The 21,494-nt window shown below is 40.8% G+C and overlaps 3 protein-coding genes across 3 annotated transcripts in view; all 3 read left to right on the top strand.

The window, feature by feature from the left end:
- The window catches only part of LOC102200833 (uncharacterized), a 14,365-nt gene extending 11,782 nt beyond the window's left edge, over positions 1–2,583 (top strand). Inside the window, exons 3-4 of the mRNA XM_005731351.2 lie at positions 1,120–1,163; positions 1,250–2,583. Of these exons, the coding sequence (XP_005731408.1) occupies positions 1,120–1,163; positions 1,250–2,237 (1,032 nt within the window). The 3' untranslated portion in view covers positions 2,238–2,583. The remainder of the gene's footprint in view (positions 1–1,119; positions 1,164–1,249) is intronic.
- A 2,888-nt stretch (positions 2,584–5,471) lies between these two features.
- On the top strand, positions 5,472–10,969 carry LOC102200555 (heme transporter hrg1-B-like). Its single transcript, XM_005731350.1, has 3 exons — positions 5,472–5,736; positions 9,272–9,439; positions 9,810–10,969. Exons 1-3 carry the CDS (start codon positions 5,607–5,609, stop codon positions 9,944–9,946), a joined length of 435 nt encoding a protein of 144 aa, XP_005731407.1. The 5' UTR covers positions 5,472–5,606; the 3' UTR covers positions 9,947–10,969.
- A 9,315-nt stretch (positions 10,970–20,284) lies between these two features.
- LOC102200276 (twist-related protein 2-like) overlaps positions 20,285–21,494 on the top strand; it is a 6,611-nt gene continuing 5,401 nt past the window's right edge. The window contains exon 1 of the mRNA XM_005731349.1: positions 20,285–21,400. Coding sequence (XP_005731406.1) covers positions 20,520–21,092 — 573 coding nt within the window. The 5' untranslated portion in view covers positions 20,285–20,519 and the 3' untranslated portion in view covers positions 21,093–21,400. The remainder of the gene's footprint in view (positions 21,401–21,494) is intronic.

Raw genomic sequence — 21,494 nt, 5'->3', positions numbered from 1 at the left:
AGAAAATTGCACTTGATCATGTCGCGATATTATCGCAAATGCGATATTATCGCAAATGCGATATATCGTTCAGCCCTACTTGGAAGTAGAGCGCTACTTATTAAATAATTGTTTCAAGTGCACATGCAGCTTAACACCACCATCCGGAATTTATTGATGCATGCTTATTCAAGATATGATGTAAAATTAAGCCTGAGTAATGCTCTGAAGTCCTTACAAACATCCTTACAGCTAGTTTGAATCAGTAGTGATACAATCACTGTTGTTCCCAAAACATTTGATGATTCAGCGATCAAATGGCCTGCATTTGTATAGCGCTTTACTCAGTCCCTAAGGACCCCAAAGCGCTTTACACTACATTCAGTCATTCACCCATTCACACACACATTCACAGACTGGTGATGGCAAGCTACATTGTAGCCACAGCTGCCCTGGGGCGCACTGACAGAGGCGAGGCTGCCGGACACTGGTGCCACCAGGCCCTCTGACCACCATGTTTGTTTGTTCAATTAAATCCCATTCCTGTTCAACTGTGAGAACCTTTTGTTTCCCATTTTAATAATTACTGCTGAATTAACTGCCATAAAGGATCTAGGATATTGACCGATGAATTGGCCGTAAGTTTCAAAAATGAACAGCCTCTATTGATGAAATGCGGGCGAGTGCATTCTGAGTTTCTGGTGCTTCAGAATTTTTATAAATAAAAATAGTACAAGTCTGATGGTTAGTAAAAATGTGTATGTAAGGAGTCTTTTGTACTGCAAAACAGCATTTGGAATTACTTTTTTGTCCAGATAAATGGTTAATCTATTCAATAACTTGATGATTCAATGACTTGATAACTTGATGCTGACTTTGCTTACAGCTATAAGTGGCACTCATTTTGAAGGTAAAGCAGCTCTCACACAAGTTTAGAGAAAAATGTGTCATCACACCAAAGTGCAGGGTTAGTTGGCCAATCCTTTTTCTCAATATACATGATTCCATAATGGTGTCATCTGCAAATATGTGAAGAAATTACTCTTTATGCTTTTAGATGCTTTATTTGTCTTTTGTTTGTATTTTTTTAGCAATTAAAATTCTTTTCTCTTTCTTTCCTTGGGTGAAACTCTTTGGAAGAAGCTAGTGTGCCCCCTGCAGAAAACCATGCTAGAATTTCCAAGGTAAGAATGGCAAGAACCTCAATAATCACCCTCCCAACTTGCTAAAAAAAAAAAAAAAAAAAAGATAATAATTATGTGTCGTACAGGTTGACGCCCATGAAATTCACCACTGTTGTCCCATCTGAATGCCAGTCGTTTATTGAAAGGCTTAAAGAAGCCTACAGGGACTTTCCTGATGACCAGAAGCCTTTGATAACCAAAATGGGCCTCACAACAGATGTGGAATGGGTGGACTGTGCTTCTGGTAAAGTTCCCAAAGGTTCCCTCCTATCCTACCAGTGCCCTGTGCCATCAAGTCAGGGTTATACGATAAACAGTGATGCTCCCTCTCGGCTGCCGCTTCCTCTATCTCACCATGAACTTGAATCAGTGTCTGCCATTCCTACACTTAGCGCCAAGGAGCAGGAACATGTAAATGCCATGCAGGTCACCTGGGAAGAAGCACACACTCTGGAGAAATCCACTCGTGGCTGTAGGGAGAACATAAAGAAACTGCAGAAGCTGCGCTTGACCAACCGTTTCAGAGAGATCTGCAAACTCAAATCGGGACAAAGCAATATCGAGCATCTGATATTTAAGATTCAGAAAGGATTTTCTCTGAGCAAAGCAGCACAGATAGAGGAGGAAATAAAAAATGAAGCTTTCCAGCAATATTGTCGGCAAATGTGCGTCAACTGGTACCCCTGTGGTTTTGTCGTTCATCCGAATGCTCCATGGCTGGGGGCGAACCCTGATGGGTTGGTGTACGATTCCAATGAGACCAACAGTTTTGGACTGGTCCATGCTAAATGCGTCAAGTTTCGGAGCTTCATTGATTGCGCTTTCCTGATCTGTCGCAATGGAGTCTTACAGTTGAATAAGAATCACCCGTACTATTGGCACATCCAGGGAGAGATGATGGTTACGGGCACATCATGGTGTGATCTGTTGGTGTTGTCCAGAGAAGACATGCTGGTTCAGCGTATATACCGTGACAACGTCATTATCAAGATCATGAAGAAGAAATTGGACGAGTTCTTTTTCTATTACTTCTTGCCAGCAAATGTAAAGTTGTCATCGACATCATCAAATTAGTGTTGTATGCTGTTTTTCCCCTATGGGCCAGATTAACGGCCAACATAAGATGGGTTAGTGCAGTTTTTTTCTCCACTGCATTACTGAAGCATGCAACACTTTCTTTAAGTTTTTCACAATAAAAGCATCCTGCTGGTTTAACTCTTGAGCAGAAGAGTTCTGAACCTTCCCAGGTTCAGTATACATGATCAATAGCTTAACTCCACTCAGGTTTTTGTCTAAAATCATTAATACACAGTAACTAAATAGGAGGCTATGGCTTCATGTGGAAAATGCATGTTAGCATGATGTTCTCTGAACATTTGTTTTAAAGTCATCTTTTCTGCTGGCATTATTGTAAATGTAACTTTCTCATTACTTTTTATTGGAGATTTATGTATTTTTTGAACTTCTTAATTTGTGTCATTTTAGTTTAGTTTCTTTAAAAAAATAAAATCTGCCAGACCTTACATGCAATTATTTGTCACTTTCCCCTCCTTATTACTGCATGATTCCACGCTGTAGTCCTGCGTACACTGTGATTATTTTATTGAACTAATCAGTTTACCAATAATTTGCACAGTTCTTTGATTACTTTTTGTACAGTGTTAAACAAAGAGTTGGACTGTTTTTGAAATAAAAAGGTTTAAAGAGAAAATCATATTTCTGTGTTGGTTTAAAGTTCTTTTAACTATTGTCAACTGCTGTTTTTGACTGTGTCAGTCCAACTGACATTACCCCTTACAAAGCTCATTCTTTGACATTTTGACCCATTTCAAGTCATCAATCTTCATCTTTGAGCTACAATAAAACTGTATCAGGTCTTCTAAAACCTTTTACCATCTTCCCCTTTTTGTATAAAGGTTATTTTTTATTCTTGCAGTTCTTCAGTTCTACAGTTCTGACTCTAACTCCTGTTATCTATCAGATTTCCAGAACTCTTCCAGAACTCAGGAAATCACATGATAGGGTGGGGCCAGGTTTCACAATGAGCTCACCCGAAACCCTGGCTGATTGTGACCCACACCCGTTTTCACACCTTGGCTCATGTGATTAGGTAGAGGATCATCAGGGGGTCCTTTTGTCCCTCTTTGGGGGGAAACTCCCACTGGGTTTAAATCTGGGACTCTCCACCTTTTGACCCTTAGAACTGAAGAAGCTTCTCTGATGAGAGGTGAAATGTCTTCAAGCAACTTAAAGAAGTCCAGACGCTTTTCTTTCCAAGCTCCTTAGACTACAATGACCTGGATGACTGAGAACCTTCACAGACAACTCTTCATTATGTTTACATGTACCTTTAACTTCAACCCCAGGTCATATTTGGTATATATTATAGTTGCACATTTTGTAAATACAATTGATATGAAGAAGCAGCAAGGTCTAGGTTGGCACACAGCTGTGTTTGTAACAGAAAGTTTTAACTTTTTCGAAACCTGTTCTTACCAAGCTGATCGTGCAAATGAGCAACTATTTCTGGTGTAAACCTCTTAACATCCACCAGGTGGCTGGTAAACCACTTAGAGTGGCATGGGCACTCGAAGCACTTTATAGCCTCATTCACGCAAGCACTTTTTTCTATGCTCAAGCACTTTCTAACACTGATATTCCAGTAGATGTATCGGAGAGCAACTTGGGCTTAGTACCTTGCCCAAGGATATTTTGCATGCAGACTGGAGCAGCCGGGGATCAAACCACCAACCCTCTGATTAGTAGCTGACCGGCTCTAGCTCCTGGGCTACAGCCACTGAAAGCAGGAAATATAGCAGTCCAAACATGAAGATGTGAAAGCATGGATGACATTTGTGGTGTTTTTAAAATAAAATATATATTTAAAAAAAAGAAATCCTTTTTTGGGCCCGATGAAAGGACCTCTGGCGTAGGATCACTGAGCTGATCGTCTGCATAGCAGTGGAAATTAGGACTCTACAATAAATATATTGTAAATAAATATATTTTTATATATGTAAATATACCATTGCCCTTCTGAATGTTGTTGTGCTCTTTTGCCAAAACATTAATTGTGCAGGTTTAGAACACATGGAGTGCTTTGTATGTAAGATAGCATTGTGTCAGAGGTGCCTGTGGTACTCTTTGAATTGATGGCAGCATAAAATTGGAGAATATTCTAAGGGGAGAATTTGTGTCCCAAAGATGAAAACATCCTTTAGAATAACAGCTCCTCACTTTGGGAAAATTATTCTAGCTTTGTGACAGTCAGTATGAGTTGTTTGGAGAAAACCAAACAGCCTATCAGTACATAACTCACAGCATTATGACCATTATCTGTCTTATGGTTTTATCCCTTTGATGCAGCTTTGCAAACCTAAGCTGTTCTGCCATGTGCTTTTCTTAGAGACGAGAGGCCTTTTCCTTGTACAGCTTCTAAACAAGCCATACTTGTTCAATGTTTTTCTGATTGTACTGTCATGAACTTAAGCATTTAACATGCTAACTTCTGTAGCATCTTAGATGTAGCTCATGGTGCTTTTGCAACCATTGTATGGTCTTATTTTGATGAGCAACACCTATTTAGCCACTTAATTCCCATGAAAGCAATGAGAGCCTACTGAGTGTTTTACAAGACAATTTAGAAAGTGACAACTTTCTTTTCCACATGACTGTATAAATGGATTATCTTGACCCAGGGATGGCATTTAGATTGAGAATATGGGAAAGACCCCAGGAAGGATGGCTGAGGATGGGGAGAATTCTCCTATGAAGACAAGACAGGAGCCTTTGTACCAACACCAGCAGTTTCTATGGACAATGTGGCCATCTGTTTCAAATGCAGTACACAGATCAAATAAAAATTTAATATAACAGCCCCAAGAAGCACGTTATTTTATTCAAAACCTCCATGTAAATCATGCCGGATCATTTTCTTATTTTTTTCACTTATGATCTGCCCAGATAAAATAAAAACACATTTGTCATTCATCACCTATGAATCCAACATGCAAATTAAAAAGGGTTTTAATCTGTCCAGCTGTTATTTTACACACACACACACACACACACACAGAGCTCTGAGGTAGATAATTTCCTCTGTGGTCCTGTAGGGGTTGCTGTGTCCACCCACCATGATCAGATTTCTTGATGACGTAACGCAAGGCTGTGTGTTTTTGCAGCTGGATAGGACATCCCTCATCAGAAACGCGCTGTCATGTTTCACAGTAACCACATTAGCCAGAAGAGCACACGCGTTTTTTTAGTCACACTGTGTCCTCGTGGACCTTTTTTTTGTCAGGTAGATATTTTATTATTACCAGCTCTTACCTCCTGCTGCTGCAGCTCACAGACACTCGGCTCTCCTCCAGCCCAGCCCGCGACTGCTTCTCCCCACACAGCCTTTATTTTATTTTTTTTATTATTAACTTTAAATTTGCAATCATGGGTATCAATAAGACGTACATGAGGATCGCCTATGCTTCGTTTGGTACGATCGTGGGCTTTTCAGCCTTTCTGGTGTGGAACTTCGTGTACAATCAGCCTTGGACTGGAGCCATGGGGGGACTGTCAGGTGAAGTAAACACTCTGCAGCGATACATGTGATGAGTGTGAGGAGCAGTGAATGAGAGATTTATTGGCATTTATGGGAGCGTAGAGTTAGAGATGTGTCACAGGTATAACTTCTATTTCAAGGCCAGGTCATCTAACTTTATGACACATGCGGCAACCAAATGTGTGCGTAAATATTGCACTTTTTAAAAAAAAAAGTTTTTGTTAAATTTACTGTTTGTCTTGAAGACCTTAAAATAATCAGATGTCACTTTATGTTCATAAACTTCTACACAAGTGTCTTTTTTAAATAGAAAGTTTAAATATGTTCAAGACCCAAATCCTATAAATCTAAGTAAAATAAGTCGCTCTGTGTTCATCTGAATTATGAATTAATTCTCAGAACATTTAGACAAATAACACTATCCACAGTAGAAGAGTCTTTTTCAGCATCATTTATTAACAAGTATAATAGCATTCCTGTTGTTTATACTTTAATCTGTTCCCACTGGTGAACACCTACTAGATCAACCATTAGAGTCTCCGTTCTCCAATGTCAGTTTTTAAAGGACATTTTTAAAACCTTTCCAATCCTGAATCACCAGTACTTTGTATGACTTACTGTGGACATTGATGGTGAATAAGGGAGCGTGATGTATAATCCATGTCCGAGTATAATCCGAGTACAGATTTACACCTGGTTAAAGGGCATGTCTGTGCAAACTCACAATAAAAGGAAAATATGTCAACATTGCAAAAGAAAGGCTGTTGTTTTAGAGCAGTAGCATTTCCTTTACGACTGTGCTGCTTTGAGTTCAGATATTATCATGCAGTGTGAACATATGGACAATGGACTTGACAGGATGTCACAAATCGCAATGTTAGATCCTGTTAGGTTTGCCAAAAAGATAAAAATGCTTCCGCCCATGCACAACCGTGCAACGGTGATAAAAGAGTTGCATCTGGAAATTTGACCTTTGAAACTCTATCGAGGTTTACAGATGAGCATCTGAAACCTCTGCGCTCATCTGCTGATAGGGTGTAGTGTACTCAGTGTTAGCGGTTGTTAAATGTGCATTTTTACCAAAGATCAAACTAGTTAAAGTACAACAGTGGTGTCATCTTTTTGTGCAGTTAGTCAGTAACCATTCCTAATTACATTGGTAGTAACACATTAATCGAACTGAAAATGAAGAGCTGCAATTTCTTTGTCCATCAGGCTGGGGCGTAATTGACGTGCCTGATTTATTTCACAGTCAGTCAGCGTTGAAAAGAATTGGGCTATTGATTTTAATCAAAGCTGTTATTTTATTAACACAATATCAGAAATAATCCAGCACATGAAGTAGAGTCATGGTTGTTGTTGTATGCTTGCATACAGACTGTCCATCCCAACTTCTTTTTTTTTAAAATATATAAAAAACTTAGCACACAGTAAACAGTTAAAGGTTCATTTGCACCATACCATGTTTTCCTCTTTCTTTTAAAAATACATATTGATATAATATCAAGATTTTGAATTCTTTTACCCACAAGTAAATCTGAATCTGATCCTGTGAGACCACAAACATGTTTACATGATGATGAGTCATCCCACAGGAAAGAGCAAAAGTGTATCCTGTGCATCTTCACTGATCTTCAACTAATATAAAAGTTGTTGCACTTCCTTCTGTTGCAATGACAAAAAGAGAAGTGTGATTTATTGACTCAGCATTTGGCAGCATGCTGTGTCATGATCCAGCATTTATTGATTATACAAACAAAAGTTCATGACCAGTCAAATTTATTTCAATGACTGGTATATGCAGTCATGTGAAAAAGACAGTTTTCACTGTGAAAGCTAAGTACACTCTTACTTCTTCCATATGAATTAAGAGGGTAAATAGTGCACCTGATTAAATGATTCAGCAAGTGTGAGCACCTGTATAAAAGCAGATGTTTTGTTAATTTTCTAGGATCGAGCTTTCAAATCTTTCCGGAAGTGACACCCCAGCAAATTTACAATAAGGTTAGACTCAAACTCAAAGGAGTTTCTGAACAAGTATGGCTCATTTAGAAGGGATACAAAGAGAAAGCCTCTTTTCACTAAAAAGCACATGCAGATGTTTGGCTATAATGCACTGCACAAACACCTCGTACCGACTGTTGAGCATGGCAGTTGGAAGGTTGATGATTAGGGTTTTTTCCGCCATAGGACCTGAGCTCCTGAAGTAGCATCTTGTAGTCACTATATCAACCATGAACTGCTCTGTATACCCAGGTATTCTAGAGTCAAATATGAAGGCTCGTGTGTTACTTAGCTAAAAGTGGGTTATGCAGTACAACAAAGTTCCCAAGCACTCTAGCAAATCTATAACGCAATGACTGAAAGAGAAAAGAATTAAGGTGTTGCAATGGTCCAGTCAAAGTCCAGACCTCATCTTGATTAAAATACTGTAGCAGGACCTTAAGAAAGCCGCGCATAAACAAATACCCCAAAACCTCAATGAACTCAGCAAACAAAGAAAAGTGGGCCAGAATTCCTCCCAAATAATGTTAGCGACTAACAACTTCATAATGAAAACCATTACTTTAAATTATCTCTGCTGTGGGTGGTGCTACAAGCGTCTGAATCATGAGGTGTACTTAGTTTTTCACAGGCTCTTTCACATGGCTGTATGTTCAGTTCAGCTGTAAGTGTGTTGTTTACTACACATTTTTAATGTTAGTGTTAATTGTCAGGGACAGTCTGCATTAATGAAGGTCACCATAAATGTGCCAGCGTTAGCCAAATGGCTGAGGCAGAATCTGCCTCCTAGCTACTTTTTGAAAACATAAAAGTCATTAAAGGATAAAGTGAGCAAAAACTAGGCAAACAGTTGATGTTAGACAGAACATACAGTTAGCTTGTATGAATTACAAATCAATCAAACAAAAAGAAAATGTGAGCATAAGGAAAACAGCTAGGTATGATGGCTTTAAGGTTACATTCAAAGTTAGAATAATGTTCCAGAAGTGAGGAGCTGTTATTGTAAAGGATGTTTTCCTCTTTGGGACACAAATTGGTCCCTCAGAGTATTTTCCAAATTTCCAAGCTGCCATCAACTCAAAGGGGGTTTAAAACGTACTTGACACAAGTTTAATCTTTAATCTTTTCCCCACTGATGAACTCAAGTAAACTGAAATCAAACACTTGAGAATCAGAACTCTTATAGATACCACCAAATACAGATTCTCAGCCAGTCTCACTGTAATATTCAGACTTCCTCCTCCAGTCAGACTTAGTTTTCAGCACCAGTCCTGACGTAAGGCTTAAAGGTTAGTAAAACAAGAGCTTTAGCATTAAATCTGAATCAGAGAGGAGTTGAATATGTGCACAACAACTGCAGCTCTGTTACAGTGCAACAATAAAATTTAAAAAGTGTAATAATGTGGAAATGTGTTGATGCATTTACATATTATTAGAAAATGGCAAGAAGGTGGATCATATCATGTAAAACCTGTAGTACTCTGCCTTTTAAACAGACTCATGAAGCTGAAAGCTAACTTTGCTGTCTGTACCTGGTCTCTTCCTTCAGGTGTGTTGGCACTCTGGACCCTGATCACTCACATCATGTACCTGCAGGACTACTGGCGGACCTGGCTGAAAGGCCTCAGGTTTTTCATGCTCATTGGGATTTTCTTCTCTCTGCTGGCACTCGCAAGCATCGTTGTTTTCCTGGGCATTGGCGCCCTATACAAAGACAGTGAGTTGTTCGGCATCACTTTCTGGTCTCACTTCATTTTTTTTATGTATATTGTTCATTACCAAACAGCTCTGTGGTGTACATACTCAGACTTGTTGCTATGTGAAATCATTGTTTATCAATTACTTATTTCAAATAGTTTTATTATTTGACCCAGTACTTTGCAGCCAGCATCTTTTACTTTACAGAAGAAAGGGTTCAGTTAAAAGATGGTTGTAGAGTGGGACATTTAATGTGTTTAGGTCCTAATAACCCCAAGTGCTTGCTCACAAGGGGTTATTTGATTGTCAAAGCGCCCTGAGGGAGCTGTTGTGTGGATTGGTTCTATATAAATAAAATTGAATTGAATTGTGTGTCTCTGTTTTCGCAGCCTTCACTGACCCTCAGAGCTTCTACCTGTCCTGTGTGTGGAGCGTCATGACCCTGAAATGGTCCTTCATGCTCACCCACACTGCTGAACAATACCGCACTGAGTTTGAGGACATCGGTATCCTCAGTGACTTCTGAGGGAAAGTCCTGCATCTTACAGAAGATGCACAGACTTTGCTCTCACAGTGTGGAGCTGATGGAGGAGTAAAAAAATAAACCAGCAGTGCATTTTTTCTTTTCTTTATGCAGAGCATCATGACCTTGAACAGGGTCTCCACGTCACCACGTACTGGTTCATTTTTAATTCTGAGCAGGATTTTTCGCTGACTTCTAAACTTTTCTGATAAATCCAGCTCAGTTTTATACGAGCCCAGATAGATATTTTTTTCTTACTTTTTCGTTCACCCCTGAATCTACACAGTGTCCTCTTGGTAAAACATTCCTAGAATATGATCAATTTTTTTTAACCACATCGCAGTTAAAGAACTTGTTGCAAATTTACCGACTCTTCTGTGAAAACCTTCAGTTCAACGCTGCAGCCACTAGGGGGTATCCCTCTTCCAGATATAAATGTACAGTTCATGGGCGTTTCTTATCGTTCTATCTGTGTGATATTTCTATTTAAGGTGGTTTTTTTTTACTAGCTTACAGGTTGTACATTGAGTAATCAAATGACAAAATCAGATCACAAAGCACCGGTCCCTTGATGTACAGTGATTTAAAGCTGATATACATTCACACACTGCTTTAAAAGTGCGTCGAGGCCTTATTGAAGGCAGGTGAGCCTGAAATCCTTCATCATTTAGGCTTTCCTGTGAAATTCCAAATAAGCACCAATGTATTGGTACTGTATGTTTCTGAACTTTGAACCAGCATTTTTATTGTATGAGTGATTTTTTTAAATTTTATTTTATTTTTTGTCTGTGTGACAAAAAGGCGAAACGGGCATTCATTGGGCTGTGATGACACTGTTATGCACACTTAAGTAATCAAGTTACTTTGTTTTATATCATCCATGTGAAACCCGATTATGGACATTTATATTGTAAGGTGAGTCTGGAAACTTTGTGCATCCGCATGTATCATTTGACTCAATGTAGGTGTGTGTGTGTTTGTGCAGGAGTGTCTCTAAGAGTGCTGTTAATAAAGTCTGAAAATGTGCATGGCTGTGACCAAGAGCTCTTCCTCTTTTCTGACCAGGAATTTCTTTGTTTCTTTTGCACTTTCTGTTCCTCTAAAATTTTTAATGTCTGCTGTTCTTTAAAAAGTACAACACCCCCCCCTCCCCCCTCCATCAAAAAAATAAATAAAATAAAATAAAAAAATCACAAAGCTTATAATGTGAGTATTAGAAACTATCATGGAATCATTTTGAAAGTGTCATGCACTCCTCTTCTGACTAAGAAGGGTCAGTGTTTTTAGGCATTAAAATGTGATTTGCACCCTGACAGGAATGAAGCACTTCTCCCACCAAGCCGAGCCACCCTTCTGAAGAGAAAACATCCCCACTGCATTGCAATCGCAACAGTAAACGCAGGCAATAACCTGCACTTTGAAGTTGGGCAATTATTCCATTTATCCACATTTTTATTTTGTCCCTCAAAGGAAAGGTGGGGGGGTGGGGGAGGCTGGTGCAGGGTGGTTTTTTTTGTTTTTTTTTTGCTATATGATTTTGTTAAAGCAGCTGCCTGATAGAAGCACTTTGAAGTTGATGTGAAAAATATGTTAGCGAATTTTTACAGTGCTATCATTTTTTGGTGTTCTTTCGCTCATTAAGTTATTTGTTAGGAGAAAAATATCTAGCGGAAGAAAAAAAAAGTGTCCCCTTAATTCCATCCTGCAGTGCTCATTAAGGAAAGAACTCCTGCTATGCTGAGGATTAAAAGAAGTGAATTTTGGCATGGTGCTTGGTTATTTACTATATTTATCAATAACTTTGATCCTGGAAAAGCCACCATGATTATTTCACTTTGTTGCTGTCCTACATCCTTCCTCTGCGTTTTACCAACATTTTTGTGGTGCTTATATCTTAATTGCATTATACTGGTTTGTTTGTAAGCCCGGAGAGTCTCGCAGCATCAAGGTAATTGCGATGTTGTGGTTAAATCACCATGGTAACGTTGTTTTTATCTGGCTGTTATAAACTTCGACATTAAGAAACTGAAAAACAATCCAGCTCACTTTCCATCAAGCGGGCTGGGGGCTTTGGAACCAAATGCACCCTATTAAGTTTATACACCAGCCTGTAAAATGTGCATGTGTGTGTTTGTGTGTGTGTAGTATGTAAAGAGAGGGAGGGGTCTCTTTTTATTCAATTACAGGACTCTACCCAAATCAAGGGAGGAAGTTGTCTTGACTGGCAGTCTGGCAGAGTGTGGAGAGACTGGAAACAATAGTTTAGACATTCAAATAACCCAAATATCCTAAACATCCTGTATAATTACACACTGCAGAGCAAACACAAGATGACTGTTTAAATCTATAGCAAGCAACCGGCAAGAAGTAAAGATGTTCCTTTGCATTCAGCATACACTTACAGTCAGAATTTGAGTGTCTGACTTCAGTTATAGAACAGCAAATTTGGACCTGTTCATGTGTTCACACTGGCACATGAAAGTGAACAGTTAGAGCACATTTAGCTTTTGTAGATGTGTCAACAGTCTGTTCACACATATATTATTATAACACCATTAGCATCAAAATGCATAGAGAGAAAGAAAAACTTGGTCCTCATTTTAAAATGTTTTATTGCAAAGTGAAAGTATTAGTAGATTATTGGATATTTACTTTTAATTACATTGCTTTTTCATTTCAGTTTGCTCCACTGTTGTTATTTGGCTGCAAAATATAAGGTGACTTCACAAAGTGTGATGTATTCTTTTGTATTTAACTAACCATGTTTAAAAAAAAGTTAAAACTGCTCCCTGAGCAGTGATATTAATCCAGTTTAAGCCATATTATGCATTATGATTCTACAGCTCAAAAATTTTTGCGAAACATGTCAGATGTGGCTGATTTAAATATTTGAATTGAAAAATATGCAAACCATTGCATAATTTATTGAGAACAAGATGGCACTGCCAGTTGGTGAAATGCAAAATTGTCAACCCTGGGAGAAAATTGGCATCAAAAATCAAAGTTACGATTTTTCAAGTGGTGCAAGAATTTATGTAGGTGCAGAAATTACTTGTACTAGCCTTTAAATATGTGTACAGCACTGTTTCAGCTTATATATCGTCTGCTTCTGAGCATTTATTTAAAGCATTAAACCAGTGGTTTTTGAAAGTTTTGATAACTGAGTACATTTTTGGGGAAACTGAAGGGCTCACAAGAAAATTGCACATATCAAGTGTAGTCAATATTTTTACGCCTGCTCCGAGGATAGCACTTCATATTGATAATTTGTACTGTTTTAGAGGGTTTTTTTTAATCATATACCTGATTTAACATAAAATGGTAAGCAAATACAGGTGTTTGTAATGGCATTAAAGTTTCTGTTGCATTTTAGCATGGAGCCCTAATTTATTTTAATGAGAAACACCTTTGTCTAAATACTATCTTCTATCAAACTGTGGCTCCTGTGGCTGCAACATTTCCTTAATACCAGGTGTACTTTATCAGTGTTAGGAAAGTTTAGTCTGCTCTAACAGAAAGAGAAGAAACTCTCTGGTCTCATTCTGCACAGCTGTTTCATAGAATGACTTGACCTGCAGATAAATCAAATGTACAGTAGTGCATTCTTGTCCTGCTGCGCTCATAGACCACATAAAATGTTATCAAGGGCTGCGACTGCCTCCATGGACTGCACCTTGAGAACCCTGGTATTAAAATTGTTAGGGGGCAGAATGAGTGTTTAAATATATTGCTGGAATTTCACATTTTGATACCTCCTTGACCTTTACATACCTTGACATTTGCAATGTATGTAAAATATAAACAGCCAGGTGACTGTAGGAAAGGAAACAAAACAAAACAAAACAGGGTGGGCAAAATTTTTTTCCCCAATGGGCCAAATGAGAAACTGGGACTGTTGTGGAGGGCCACACTGCTGGCCCTCCACAACCGTCCCACCAATAATCTTTTTTTGTGGCCATCCACAATAGTCCTACCAACAAGCTTATTCGCCACACCAATAGGCTTATTGGTGGGACTGTTATGGAGGGTAGCACCAGTAAGCTTATTGGCGTGGCCCTTGGGACAACAGTCCCAGTTTCTCATGTGGCTCCTTGGGAAAATTAGTTGCCTAGGCTTGGCCTTTACCATAATAGAAGAAGCATTACAACTGTAAAAGTGTTGAAGATGTATATTGTACTGGTATTGTAGTGTTCAATTTCTTGAATGAAGTAGAAATACTTTTACTTTAGAGTGCCAGATAGAAGGTGAACGGGGATTTACGGGTTTGCTGGCTTTTCCACTGCGATTGATGAAAAGCGGAATTAATCATACAAAAATGAAGTATTTGATCTAAAAAAAGAAGCATCAGGAAGAAAAAAAAACGAAATGAAAAGAAAACATCTTGAATTGGTCGAGAACCAGATGGCCGCTTTGACATTAAGAAGTCGCTTTGGCATTTTAAGAAGGCAGTCCCAGAATGATTTCCGAGGAACTTCCGCAAAGCATGGTACAAAGCCCACAGATATTTAAGCAATATCCATAGCAATTTACTGTTTTATTTACAAACTGAAACATATGTTTCTAGACCTTTTGCAGCCCCCCCCCTCCGTCCAATCCCTTCCTTTTAACACACTGATTTACTGATGCAGGATTTCTCCCTGTTTTTCCGCTTTTCTCTTTCTATTTTTGACCTTTTTCCTCCTCATCTGTCTGTCTTCATCTGCACCGACCATCACTCATCAGTCAATTGAATCGGCTGTTGACAGCACGCTAGATGGCTTACCTTTACACTCATCTATTGTTCATTGCTCCTCTGATGTGTTTGTGTGTGCGATGCTCTCTCCGCCTCTGGGACCACTGCGAGCTTGCATCTGAAACATTTTAGAGAGACACATATTTGCTGTTTTAGAGCACAAAGGGATATGCCATGGCAGAGGCTGTTTGAAGTGGCTTCACAGGGGGAACCAAAACCAGAGCGAGGGATTTGAGAAACCATAAAGAAACGTTAACGCAATGTAACTTTGGTAAGGCCATCTAATCTAATGGAAGTGGGGCCTGATTCAATGTGAAGGCAGACCCCTTTGAAGCTGGCTCTGTTGATGTTTCTAATGCAATAGCTCTGCTTCAGAAACGCAACATTTCCCTCCACCTTGCAGACAGTGCTTCACTGGAACGCCCGACAGAGCTGGATGCGTGATAGTGTCTAATCCTGGATTTTCCAGGTTCACACTGCTTCCAGGAACTAGCATTTGAAGAGTGAGTTTTTAGACACTTGACCTGACAGGGATCTTTATCTGAAGAACTATCGCTCAAACTGATTCATGGTATATGTGTATGTTTTGTTTGGGGGTTTTTTTTGGTCTAAAAAGGACCATAGAAAGCCAGAAAGGTGTTTGATTGCCTTCTCATCTCATATCAAGATATTCAGACATTGTAGACTTAACGTCACAAGCTTTTGGCTTGGTGTTGAATGTACACTACATTTCACATATGGTAAAAGGTCATTATTGTGTTTCTGTTTCACATTCAGTTGAAAAGTGCTGTAGAAAGAGTCTCTTCCTCACAGACAATACTTGCGGCTTGATAAGCTCATTTAAGAAGTTCACACTGAAACAGGATTTTCCAAGTGAAGTGGCCACATGGTCAGCGCTGATCTGCTGACTCACTGTCAGGCTTACTTAGAAGAAAAGTGAACCTAACATGGTGAAGTTGTGTGGCTGACTCAGCAGTGAAAATGACTCTCATGTGATGGTTTTCTATATATAGAGCTTGATCACATCAGCGTCTTTCTGCCTAGCTGTCTAGAGTCAGCACTAAGTTTAAATTAAAAAACATTTGGGGGACGGGGGGTCATGTTGACTACAGAGGCAGCTTTGATAGAAATCCAAAAATCCTTATTTGTGTTTACTGCCAATAAAGTTCAAATCTAAATGTACTTGCTATGTGTTGCCCTTGCAATTCATTTTCTGATTCACAGGGAGATCACAGGACGTGCTGCTCGCACATATGGAGATGATATGATGTAACAGTGAAGCAACACATATGCACACCTACCACTTGTTTATACCTGCATGTTTAACGCATGTCTTTTTGTGTCTGAAATAAATCAACACACTTGATCAAGAAAGAGAAATACCACTTTCACATAACACACCTTTATTTAAGTGGTTCACAAACTTATCTGCCACGTATCAGTCATTACTAAAAAACTAAACAAAACAAGCAGGCCCATTTATTTTCAGCAAGCTCTCATATTTAATCAGTTTAGTTCCCTCCACCTTGCACACATTGCTTCATTGGAACACCCGACGGAGCTGGATGTGTGATAATGTCACTACACATTCCCACCCCTTCTTCTGTCTTGTAGCCATCATACACTGCTTCTTCTTCTCTGAAAGTGCCAGAATGAGTCCCACGACTCTTTTTTTCCAGCCTAACCTGCTGCTCCGCCTGCACCAACCCAGTGTGTGTTATCCCCAGCTCAGCTGTGAGCTCCGCTGGGACTGTTTGTAATGTGCCACGGATGGACCCCAGCACTTAAACACTGTAATCAGAGCCAGAGCAGGATATTGGCTAAATTACACATGAAAGCAGGGACATTTGAAGGAAGCCCGAGTGCTAAATATTATGATAAATTACAATCTAATACGAAGAAGGCACAGCTAAACAAGAATAATAGATGCTTGTGCGCAGCTGGGGTAAACACACACCTAGAAAAAGTGTGTCAATCAAGCTCACCTCGAGGTCTGTTCAGGAGCATATCTGGACCATCGATTGTAAGACTTCAACAGCATATGAATTTCACCACTCGTGAGAAGTTTTTATTTTATTTTTTTATTTATTTCTGCATTATGAAGCATGAACAAAAGTTGTATGTGGAAAATCAGTGTTTTTAAGGGCTTGTCAGTGCTGGCGGATGGATTTGGTCATTTCAAATCAGAGATGAAAGCCCGGGAGAAATATTCTCGTTTGGATTTCTGGAAACAGATGAGAAGAGTCTGTATCATAAATATCACATTTGGGTGAACAGACACAAAAGAGGCAGGAAACTATGAGAAACAAAGAGCCTGGTGAGAATTATAATTGTAATAAGACTTCTATGGGCTGTTGTTGTTGTTTTTTCCTGCTTCTTCTTCTTCTTCTCCTTTTTTTTAAAAAAATTTTGTCTACCTGCCCAGGGGAAATAGTTGCCCATTTTGCAGTGAGCAAACTCTGATGTAATTACCACTAACTGCGTGTTGTCTCTGTAAAACAAAATAAAATAAAAACGTCATTAAAGCAGTGGAGTGTCTGTTTTTTTTAATGTGCTAGGTCTTGTGCAGGTATTTTTAGTGCTGAATAACCCGTTGTGCTTTTGAGATGTTGGCGGGTGGATTTTATGAGCTGTTTCCAGTCTTTATGCTAAACTATGTGTAACTCTGCAAATAAACAAATAAAGAAAATGAATGAATACATTTCGAAGCCTTTCTTTAATCGAAAAGGTCCCGAACCAGGAAAGGCAGGAGGTTTGACTCTGTGTTTAGATCATCCACACCTCTCCTCCTCATTAGTAGTCTTCAGGCTCCCACCACCATCACCACCACCACCATCCCCCACCTACCATGCACCTTCACCCCACCGCACACCCCCCAGCCTACTCCTCCCGAACCCCTCTAAGTGGATACCCCACAGGAAGGGCTTCTCCACGGAGGGGAAATGGGTCCCAGATGTCTGCCTTTGTGTCACTATAAGCTCCTGGGGAGGGATGGAGCTCTTGAAGGATGGGTATGGTTGTAGTGTGCTGTGTGCAAACTTCAGTAACTGCGGGCAGGAGGGTGAGGAAATTCTCAGGGGTGAAGGTGAGGAGGAATTCAATGATTGGCTCCTTTTGTTAGGCCAGTATGGATTTCCAAACACATCACTTACGATCGGTCACGCCGCTGCGCTCCTACCAGCTGAGTTTGTCACCGCGGAGTCACATGATGGTAATTGAATTGACTGCATTACGGACATAAAGATATTTCCCCCTGAACTTCAAAGTGTAAGCGTGGCTACTCTTCAGTGCAGTATTTCAGTCAGGCTAAAACCATATGGTGGAGAGACAGAAACAGACAACATACTGGCTTTTTGGATATCCAAACCCCCCGGTGTGTGTGTGTGTGTGTGTCTGTGTATGTAAGCCTATATAGTGTATGTTGATATATTGATATGTGTATGATCTATTTTCTGCTCTAAAAAAAGCTTAATTATGACCCCTGTGGAAACAGAACAAAGATGAGAGCAGGTCTGAGTGTTTAGTGAAACATTATGTCAGGACTTTGACAAGGAAATGAAATGTGCAACATCAATCAGCCTATGAGGATCGAGATCAAACGAGCCTCCACACTCCTGCATCTGGTTCTGTTTGGACAGCCTCACTTTTTTCCCCCCTTGTCCCTCTCCTTTCTTCTCCTTTTTCTTTTCCCCCCTTTTCTCATTCTTCTCCCATTCTCTCCTTCTTTTTTCCGCCTCTTCTATGCGCCACGACATTCTTGTAGGCCTACCCGCTTATGTTTGCTCATTTTTTCCATGATGGTGGCACAGAGCCACGGCTTCGCTAAAGGTAAGCAGCAGCTTCCGAGATTAGCCTGAGCAACGATGACTTTCCTGTCCTTCCTTTGGCTCCACCAGAGGTCCCAGCAGGCCTCAGTTTTAATACCAGTTAATCCTTAAGTTGACTTGGCCGCTTATGTAAATGTAACCTCATATAATTCCCCGTTTCTGTCCACAGCCTTTTGCTTTGATGACCAGATGAGGGTTTTTTTTTGTTTTTCTCTCTGTTTCTCTCTCTCTCTTCCAAGTTGATTGAACCCAACTGGGATTGAGCTACTTTCCGCTCTCTGTGAATGAAATGTAAACCAGTGCAATCATGGGGCTCATCAAAAATCTTCTGAACCACTCTCTTCGCATTCGATCCTTCAAATACCACGCCAATCACATCCAAATTGTTGGCTCGAGGCTGTCGGGCAGCATATAGAAACTGATACGAGGTTTTAGTTACGATCCATAAAACCAGTGTTTGTAAATAATACCAGTTTCTGAGTGTCTTTACGCAAAGTTTCTGAAGCTTCAGAAACATCAAAGATGTAACCAGCTTTATGGAGATGGAGGTGTTGAAATGTAAAGGCTGTCGCTGAGCATGCTGTCATCAAAAAGTACAACATTTCTACAGCTCAGAGCGGCAGAAAACTCCCCGCAAGACTTCTCAGCAGTGATCCACAGATGAGTCACTCCAGTCATGACGCATGAAGGTATAAATGGTTTTGGCTGTTGTTGGGAAACTGACAGAGATTCAGAGGTAGACTTGCGCAAGATTTAGTGATGTGTCCAAATTGTAGGTTGCACACAGTGTACAACCTGTTGTCATTTTCTCACGCGGGGCCTACCTGCTGTGTCACGACTGCCAACGTGTGGAAAATGCATTTTAAGTGGCTGCAGACCCAGATGGGTTCGCGCTGTGGAGGAACATGTGTCGATCCCTGCCCCGAAGCCATGGATGGCACAATTAGGTGCTCCCTCACCTCTGCAGACTGAGGTCGCTGGGCCACTCAGGTCAGGGGGTTATTTAGGGTCCTGGCAGTCCTCCCTTCCCAACCTGACAACTGATGTCGGCAGCGATATTAATAAGCTGCGTTTATTTGTTTAGAACTTTTCCATCGATGTGTCACATTTGGAGGGAAAAGGAAGTTTGCAGAGGCTGGTATGCAGATTTTAACTCGCTGGCTGACAAAAAACATCTTTCTGAAAAATACCGCTGTACCTTTTGGCCTGTCATGGCAATGGGCGTGATTTATAAACATAAATTCCACATCATAAAGTACATTATTATACCGATAAATTCTCTGCGGTTCTCTAATCCATTTGTTTTTTTAGCGAGCGTCTCATTGTCAGGATAATAAAGAACATGACCGACACATGCTTAGGTGAACTCTCTCACGTTTGAGTTTTAAAGGGAAATAAAGAGTTAAGCTTAAAGCGCCACTATAATCATAAAAGTATTAAAACGTTAAAGCTTACACGTGGTGACTGTCAGAGATGCAAGGTTTGTGTAGACACGAGGATGCAGGCGCTCTAACGGTCCAGCCCAAATCTGGAACCCATAAAGCCTCAGACATCTCTGCAACATTAGACACAGCACTTCTTATTGGCTAAGCGAACCACTTACCCCCTTTTCTCTATCACCCGCCCAGCTAAAGCACACTTCCTGCTTTCCTGCCTGTTTCATACCCGGCCACACCCTCTGGAAAACATTCGAGCCAATAAGAGCTGCCCGCAGGCTCCGGGTTGGCGTTTGGGTATAAAAGAGGCGGAGGTGGACCTGCCTGTCAGATGGTTTGTTGTTGTTCTGTCTGGCAGGTTGAGAGGGGAATGTGAAAGTGAGAATTTTAACAAGGTAACCAGGAAACAGGACGACAAGGCGTCCAATCCGATGGAGCTTCAGCAGTCGTGACTTACACAAGCTTGTCAAGCTGAGGGTTTTTTTTGTTTTCTTTTTTGAAGCTGTAAGCTCAAGCGATAAAGAACCGCACGAAATCCAGTTTTTGTGTTGGTGGCTGGAAGGTTATTAGTGGACAGGAGAATGAGAGAAGAGGTGTCCTGCACCAACTCCCCTGAAGGAGGACTGGGGGCCAGCGAGGAAGAGCTGGAGAGAGGATCAAAAAAGACCCTTCAACCAGGAAATCGAAAACGCTCCCCTTATCCCAAAAAGGACAGCCTCAGTCAGGCAGAGGAGAGCAGCACAGGCAGCTCCAGCAGCCTGCTACCGACTGGGCCAAAGAGGATGAAGAAAAGCCCCTCAACGGTTGTGTCATTGGCCCCGACGACTTTGGGCCCCAGGCCCGAGGCGCCCTTCGAGGAGCTCCACTCTCAGCGCGTCATCGCCAACGTGCGGGAGCGTCAGCGCACTCAATCCCTGAACGACGCTTTTGCCTCTCTGCGCAAGATCATTCCTACACTACCTTCGGACAAGCTGAGCAAGATCCAGATCCTGAAGCTGGCCTCACGCTACATCGACTTCCTCTACCAGGTGCTGCAGAGCGATGAGATGGACGCCAAGCTGGCCAGCTGCAACTACCTGGCCCATGAAAGACTCAGCTACGCCTTCTCCGTCTGGAGGATGGAGGGGGCCTGGGCCATGTCTACCAGCCACTAGGACCCCACTGAACTTCTCTTGTACACCCTCTCGTGTCCACATCTTCCCTCCCTCCCCAGCTCTGTCCGTGTCTGCACTCATTTCCTGACCTTTAAGCCTCCTTCTCCCCTCATGGTCTGATCTTAACCTTCTCATAAACCTCTGCAGTCCTTTCTTGTCTCACTCCACCTCCATAGTTGAACACGCTTTAAGTTACTGAAATCTCCAAAACCTAACCCCGTTCCCCTCCACTCTTTCCACCTCTTTCTCCCTTATCTGTCCCACAGTTTTTTCCCAGGGCTATGATTCGCTCCACTGCAGCCCTTCAGGTATGGATGAAATATGCACACACACACACACACACACACACACACACACACACACACACACACACACACACACACACACACACACACACACACA

Source organism: Pundamilia nyererei, unplaced genomic scaffold (genome assembly GCF_000239375.1).
Source record: "Pundamilia nyererei isolate P.nyererei 1_Seehausen unplaced genomic scaffold, PunNye1.0 scaffold00042, whole genome shotgun sequence".
Taxonomy (NCBI): Eukaryota; Metazoa; Chordata; class Actinopteri; order Cichliformes; family Cichlidae; genus Pundamilia; species Pundamilia nyererei.
The sequence above is the reverse complement of the archived record's forward strand: the minus strand, read 5'-3'. Positions and strand labels throughout refer to the sequence as shown.